At 31.1% G+C, this 8369-nt stretch overlaps 1 protein-coding gene and 1 pseudogene across 1 annotated transcript; one reads left to right on the top strand and one right to left on the bottom strand.

Annotated features, from left to right (window-relative positions):
* Positions 1-2756: 2756 nt before the first annotated feature.
* On the bottom strand, positions 2757-3218 carry LOC122004433. The gene has a single exon (XM_042559323.1). The coding sequence runs from the start codon at positions 3216-3218 to the stop codon at positions 2757-2759; it is 462 nt and encodes a 153-aa protein (XP_042415257.1).
* Positions 3219-7743: 4525 nt separating this feature from the next.
* LOC122007515 lies at positions 7744-7913 on the top strand (annotated as a pseudogene).
* The last annotated feature ends 456 nt before the right edge of the window (positions 7914-8369 follow it).

Here is an 8369-nt window from a genome sequence, read left to right on the forward strand (position 1 = left end):
ACGAGTTACTATGAAAGAGTGCACCGACGGACAAAAAGAAAGAGTGTGGCACATACAAGGGACAAAAAGTCGGGGAGGAAGTATGCTCGAGGAGAAGGTCAAAGTTGGATTTAAAATGAGCTTAACTTCGGATGATTGGAGCATCACCCACGTAAAGTTGGATTCGGACAAGTCAACTCTGAGAAGCTGCCAGATGTCGGGATGAAGGCACCTCCAAGGAGCTAGAGGCACCCTCACGCCCAATGAAGAAGGCGCCTCCAAGTGGATTGGAGGCACCCTCGAGCCTTAAGGAGAAGGCACCCTCGCGCCTCCCTTTGAGGCACCCTCACGCCTCCCTTGGAGGCGCCTGGATCAACCAAGGTGCCTCTAAATGACCTGAGCTATTGGTTGATTGTTGGAGTTTGGATAAATTTTTATCCACGCTGAAGGTGCCTCTAGGCCACGTCAACATAACGGTAACATCTTCCAAAAGGCTATAAAAAATACACCTAGAGATAGAAATTAATTAACAATCACTATACTAATCTTCCTAGATATTTCTGAGCTTTTAAAGTATGTAAGAGACTGCTTCACTTTCAACGAAGGAGATTTTTAGTGAACTTTCAACTGCCTTAGACTAACAACCACCTACGTTGTAACCAAGTAAATTTCTTAACCTTCTTACTTTTAGTTATTATTTTTATGTTAATAATTTGTACTTAATTAATATTATGTCCTTGCTTAGTTCAAATAGCAAGAAAAGATTCTAGCTAACTCTTTTTCAAGGCTATCCACCCCATCTAGCCGGCCTAACGCAGACCTACAACTAGTATCAGAGTGCAGCCACCTCAAAAGGGCTAACTGAGCAAAGAGATGATAGGATTTAGTATTCACCTGCCAAAGTTCAAGGGGGAGTTCGCAATATGTAAATGTCGAATGGAGGTATTTTTTTTTAAATAGACTCTGATATTTTATTAATAATCAAGAATGGTTTGTAATACCCAAAGATCAACACAAAAAAGAAAAAGAAGAATATCATTGGAACAAGAAGGAGCAAAATGATTTTATAGCCAACGACAGAGCGAAATTTCACCTATTAAGTGTGATACTGCCTCAAGAAGTTAACAAAATTGACGCCTATGGATATACCAAAGAACTTTGGGAGAAGTTCTTGGAGTTGCACGAAGGGATCTCAAAGGTCAAACTCGCAAAACGGGATCTGCTCCGGAACCAACTCAGCAACCTCTGAATGGAAAAGGAAGAATCGGTTGCTCATCTACACGCAAGAATTAAGGAGCTGCTCACCAGACTCGAAAACCTCAGAGAACTGGTAATAAATTGGGACTCACTAAGGTATGCGCTGAATGCTTTTCCGAGAACACCCGAGTGAACGTCTATAATAGACTATCTCTACATTCAATGGCGGAGCTAGGAATTATAATCTATCTGGGCTAAAAAATTTTAACGAAAAATAAAATTATATATATATATACATTAGACATGAACAAATAATTATTAGAAACTAATACGTCATAAAAATTTTGATCGCTAATGCATTTTGTAAAGAAAAATTGATTTCATCATTAAATTTAGCTGTAAAATTTAATATCCGTTGTTTAGCGATGAAATTTAATATCCGTCATTAAATTTCTTAATATTTTAAAAAAAATATTAAGAAAAACATATAATATTATCCCACAAAAATATTTTAGAAACTAATTTTTACAAGACAAATAGAACAACTATAACTTGTATCTATTACTTTAACCCAAATCTATACAAACACTCATTGTCTCATTCATCAACTAGATAGGAAAATGATAGATACTAAAAATATAACAAAATATAAATTATTAAAAGATTTATAGAAGTCTAAATTTGAGTAGAATCACAAAACTTATAGACTAGACAAGCACATCAAATAGGTAACTAAAATTCTGAGTTGAAATCACATCAAATTCTAGACAAAAGGTAACTATAAAAGCAAGTTGGTAACTCTGGAGTTAATCCTTGGGTCATTGCGGATAATGATACTATGAGTTGCATCAACAGTAATAACTTCGAAGTATTTGTAAGTCGAATCCTGCAAAACACGAGAGGACAAGTATAAAATGTTAGCGGTATAAAGTTCAATAACATAAAAAAGAAAATTAATCTCACCTCATTAATCCAAAATATTAGGTGTAGCAAACACAAACAAATAAAAAGTCTTGAAAGGTTGAGTGGCCAATGAAATATATAGCAGGTAATGGGACAAACATGAAAATGTATCTAATCAACCAACCACTTGAATTGCGCTCCAGCTGCAGTTTTCAGTTGAAGAACTTTCACACCATCAACTTCTTAAATAAAAATAGAAAAAATTAATTAGCACAGATAACTCACAAAGTAAAAAAATTATTTTATGATCCATATATACATACACATTATCGAAGTTGTGTTCTACGATTCTTCAAAGTATAATATTCATTAATGATAGAATCTGTATCAATACTTGAAGCAAACTCTCTTTCAACGTAGATAATCATAGAATCTGTTAGAAAATCTTCTCCCATTCTATTACGAAGAACTATTTTAACATGCTTCATAGCTGAAAATGCACGCTCTGTAGTTGTTGTAGAAACGGGCAAAGTTAAAATTAGACGAATCAACTTGTCAATCAAATTATAGTACTGTAATTTTTTTGTTTCAAATAACCCTTGACACAATTCTAAGATAGTGGACATTTTTTGAAAATTTTCATGACAAACCACATCGAGCTCATAATGTTGTAGTTGTCATCTCAAATTATGGATTTCCTGTTCAATGAAGTTCTCAGGATAATACTTCTTAGCGAGATTACAAATCTTATCAATGTTGAACCGATTAAAATTATCTTTTGGATCCAAAGCAGAGCTAAGCATAAGAAGTTCTACTGTCTCATCACTGAATCTAGAGTTTAACTCTTCCAATTGAAAATCTATTGCAGCATTAAATATATCATAATGAAAGTGATGCTCAACTGTGATGACATCCTTTTGCTGGCATGAACGACTAGAATGCTTATAACAAGCACTCATCTCTGGTATATCAACATCCAATCTTGTGAAAAATAATTTAACATATGAAAGAAGAATATCAAAACTATCATTTCTCAATGTCAGAAGAAGTGCTTTAGTTGTAGAGACCAAATCCATTGCATTTACGATATCAAGAGATTTTTGTTGCAAGGCACGACAAAGTAAATCTGTGATCGCCATATTTTATGCATCAAATGCAAAATAAAAATAAAATCAAAAGATTTCATCACTATTAAGGAACCACCAGCTTCCCCACGCATCGAAGTAGAGGAACCATCAGTGATAATATTTGCAAGCACATTAATAGTTGCATTATACTTATCTATTAAGTCGCAAATAGAATCAAAATGGGAGCTCCAACGAGTAGTTCCTACTCGATGCAAAGTACCAATCTGATTAGCTCCTCGTCCAGTCTCGCGTTCACCAGCAACAACAGAACGTGCAATTTCATTAACTTGAGCAGATTGTAACTCGGCATTGCGTTTGGACGAAGATGTAACAAGATTAACAATAGTCGTCAAATTTGAAAAGAAAAGTCATATAGAGATCTCATTTTCAGCAACTGCAACTAACGCTAGTTGGAGTCGATGGGCAAAACAATGTACATAATATGCATAGGGGCAATTTTTAAGAAATAAAGCTTGCAATCCATTAAAAGCACCACACATGCTGGTAGCACCATCATACCCTTGACCCCGAATATTGTGTATTTCTAGATTATATCTGGTGAGGACATCACATATTTCTTTCTTAAGTGTTGCAGCTGTTGTATCATGAACATGCACAATTTGGAAAAAAATGCTCCCGTAAAAAACCATGAGCATCAACAAATCTCAAAATTATAGCCATCTGTTCTTTGTTAGATATATCCTTCGCTTCATCCACCAAAATACAAAACTTAGAATCTCCAATTTCAGCACAAATTTTGTTCCTGACTCTATTACCAATAATATGTGAGATTTCTTTTTGAACTTCTGGTGAGGTATATTTTGCATTTCCTGGTGCTTTCTCTAAGATTACATCGCCAATACTAGCATTCCATTTTTCCAAAAGTTTTAGCATCTCAATGAAATTACCAAAATTTTGGGAAGCTGAAGATTCATCATGACCTCTTAATCCACATGCTTGCAAACTCAGCCAACGGACACTCTCAATTGTTGTCGCAAGTCTTAATCGATTATTTTGAATATGTTCAGAAAATTCTCGATTCATAACTTTATCTATATGCCGAGTTACATTCATCACATCAACAACAGATTTTGCAGATTTATTATGCACTGAGTTATAACTTCCCATATGTGACAAAAAGGCACACTTGGCTCCATCATTAACGCGTTTCCAACTTTTAAACCCTTCTATTGTAAATGCAGATTGTTGTGCTTCACTTAATTCAAAAAGATAGCATGGAAAACAAAATGTTGCATCCTTTGAAGGAGAGTACTCTAACCATGAAAATTTTTTAAACCATGTATATTGAAATCGACGATGTTGCTTTCTTGATTCAGACCGTGGGTACTCCTGCAATTTGGGTTGATATGACCCCATTTTGATATAAGCTTGTCTAATTTCATCACGATGATTAACAAGATGTCTCCACATGGGAATACGCAATCCAGGATCTCGTTCAAGTGAAGTTTCATCAAACTCAACTCTTTGAGATTTAGAAGGAGGTTCGAACTCTTCGTTAGAAATGGATGTATTAGTCTCGGTCCTCTCGGAGGATGAAGGATTATCAATTCTTGGCTTAAAGAATGATAGAATATTGTTTCCCCCTTTTCTCTCTTGATTTAACATTAAAATAACTTAGGACAAACACATTTTGACATGATAAAATCTTATGAATTTTAAATAATGATTTCTAATATAATTCTCACTTTCTCTTAAATAGATTCAATATCAACTGCAATAGCTAAAAATTCAACATTATTTAAAGTAACAAAATAATTAAGAAATCAACTGGTTTAATTCTATATAAGAAAAAGATTAATAAAAAGAAATAGAAATATGTTGTCCCTTTCTTAAGCGTAACCACATATTAAAAATTAAAGCTTGGTCGTATATCTAGTAAAAGAATCTTTAATTAATTTCAATATTGTATTAAAAACTTTGATTAAGCATTTAATCATGCATATTTATGCATTTCATTACTAGTATTTCTTGCCATAGTAGATAATAAATAATTAATAGAATAAAAGTTAAAAAGTGAAACTAAGCAAACAAATAAAAGCAAACCATTTTGCATTTGTTGTAACATTTCAAACTAGTTGTTTGATTCGGTTAAACATTTAACTGTGATGGATTTAGGAATGCATTTTAATCTTATAATTAGGTTATTGATTAGGCATGCATTTCAATTAGCTGTGATAAAAAAACTTGGGAATTGAGATCAGCTATCAAAGCAAAATAAAAAACATTTTAATTGAAGATTAAAACAGAAATAACAGTTATTTATACTTACAGAAATTGTAGAGCAGTAGTAATCACGAAGCAACAGCGGAAGAGAAAAGGAGGGGTAAGGATCTGTGGAGCAATTGCAACGTTGTATTTGTGTAGGCGTGCAGCAATCAAGAGAGAGAGAGCAATAAGAATCACGAAGCAAACTAGCAATCACCGAAGAGGAAAAGAGGGATCAACGGAACTCTAAAGAAATTGGAGTCACGGAGGAGCAATCGTGAGAATCTTAGGAGTAATGAGTCGGCGGCAAGAAACACACAGGGAAGAAAAAAAATAGACGAAGAGTAAAAAAGAATTAGGAATATTAATTACAATTTATTTATTTTTTAATTTTTCTTTTAAATTTGTTAAAAAAATAAAATGTCATGGAAATAAACTTTTTTAAGTTTCATTTTAAATTTGTTAAAAAATAAAATGCCATGGAAATAAACTGGGCAGACAATGATAGAATCAAGAGGGCAGAAGAATTAGGTTAGAAATTAAACATGACATGGGTTGGGTTGGGCATGGGCTACCGGGCTAAAAATTCAATAATACACAAAATAAGAGAAAAATAAAACTTAAGTTATATATATATATATATATATATATATATATATATATATATATATATATATATAGATAATAAATTGGGACCCCGGGCTACAGCCCGGGTCCCTTAGTATGTGCCTCCGCCCTTGTCTACATCTCTAAGGACTTTGAGGTAAGTACTTTAAAGAATTTATTTTCAACTTTTGAACTTCACGAGTCAAGATGTGCAGGTTTAAAAAATAAAAAGAAAAGTTAGCTTAAAACTTAGCATTGAAAGCCAACAAAAAGGATTAACCAAAATCAGATTCTTCACTCAACGACGACGAAGAAGCATTTATAGTAAGCAAGCTAAATAAGTTTTTTTTTAAACTAATAGATTTAATAAGTCACAGGCCAAGAAGTTTCTTCTGGAAAAGAAGAAAGTTAGATGCTACAACTGTCAAGAAGAAGGACACATAAAGAACAACTGCCCAAAGCTAAAGAAAAGTGAGAAAGAAAAAGACAAAGGGTCAAGACAGACAAAACACAAAAAATCTAAAGACAACGTGGGAAGAGTCATTGTTAGAGTCCAAGATCGAGGTATACATCGAACTTGCACTTATGGCAAATCATCAAAAAGCTAAAGATGAAACAAGCTCATCCGAAATGAGCATCGAGAGCATCGATGAAGGAGGAGTTTCAAATTATGAGTCCGACATAATAAGTGAGGTACAACTCTTATCTCCTGATTAGTTGTATGAAGGTATAAAGATATTATCTAAATCATTATGCAAACTATGAAATAAATGTGTGGATTTAAAAATAGAAAAATAAGGAGTTAAAGATAAACTTAGCTAAAGCATGTCCATTAGAACTGTTCGACGAAATTCAAATGGAAAACACTAAATTAAAAGAGCAAATAGAAATATTGAAAAAGAATGATGCATATTCAATTTTTTTTGTCAATTTCAAATCTTAGAAATAATGGAGAACAAAATTAATATATTAGGAATCATAGGGGCTAAATTATAAAAAAAAAACTTAAATATTATATTTAAAAAAAAATATTTTATAAATCCAGTAGGTAGAAACTTATATTGGATTCTCAAATCATACTTAGTTTGATTTAACTAATTACTATATGCATGCTCAAAATATAATTTGCTTTAGTTTTAATATTGTTTGAAAAAAATTAATTAATAGGCCTTCTATTTATATTTTCCCTTCAAGTTTTTTTACGTGAAAAATGAAATTATTATCTATTAACAAAAAAATGAAATTTTTTATCTTTATATTATTTTTTATGAATTTTCTAACAAAAATCATATTTTTAAAATTAAAATTATTTTAAAAATTAATTTTTGAAATAATTAATTTTTTTTGTAACATAACATAAAATTTTTTACTGAAAGAAAATATTTCAAAAAAATTCGATCATTATATTAATTTTTATGAATTTTTTTTATCAATGGCAATATTTTCACAATTAAAAATTCTTTAAAAATTTATTTTTGAAAAATTTAATTTTTCTATAGATAAATATTACATTTCATTAAGAATATACACCATTTACTAACTAATTTTGGTAAAGCCTAAAATAAAATTATATTAATATCCTTTTTTATAAAAAAAAATATATGCACTGTCATGATTCTCTTTAGTCCTACATCTTAGGATTGATAATACTATAAGCAGAAAAACTTCTATAAATATCTTAGGCCAACGATGTTAGATAATATATATTTCTTAGCCTTTTGGCCAAGATCAATATATGTTCTTCTCAGTTTAATATATGATATAAAAAATTTAATTAATTTTTTTATGAGCGAGAGTCTATTACAGTATCTTGTTTTTGTAGTTCTCGAGTGTTGTCCTTGCATTGTACTATTACATGGGCCTAGTGCACCCTTATCAAGTTCAATTTATGTGTATGGGATACTAATTTATATATATTCATGCATTATATTATATATGCAACGCATGTACACAATGGCTAGTACTTAGAAAAATTGACATGATTTTTTGAAGTATAAAACTATCTTTAAACATTAATTTTTCAAAATATCCATTTCTATCTCAAAATATTTATTTTGATAATATAAAAATAATTTATTCATGAAAATTTTTATAATGATCCAAAAACTTATCTTTAACATCGACAAAAAAAAATTCAATATTTTTAAAAAGTTAAAATAATTTTTCAATTATTTTTAAGAAATCTGAAAGTTAATTCTTAAAAATCAATTTATTTGCAAATTTATTTCGGTAAAAATTCACAACTTTGGGATGTTTGTGTATGACTCCTCAAAAAAAATTTTTCCAGATTTTTCTTTTAAGTCTGTCTATTTTTTTCCTTATTTTTTTTTA

Source organism: Zingiber officinale, chromosome 7B, assembly GCF_018446385.1.
Source record: "Zingiber officinale cultivar Zhangliang chromosome 7B, Zo_v1.1, whole genome shotgun sequence".
NCBI lineage: Eukaryota > Viridiplantae > Streptophyta > Magnoliopsida > Zingiberales > Zingiberaceae > Zingiber > Zingiber officinale.

What these genes read in the sequence shown, in the direction of transcription:
- LOC122004433 (XM_042559323.1), bottom strand. Translation starts at nt 3,218, where the DNA reads ATGGCGATCACAGATTTACTTTGTCGTGCCTTGCAACAAAAATCTCTT.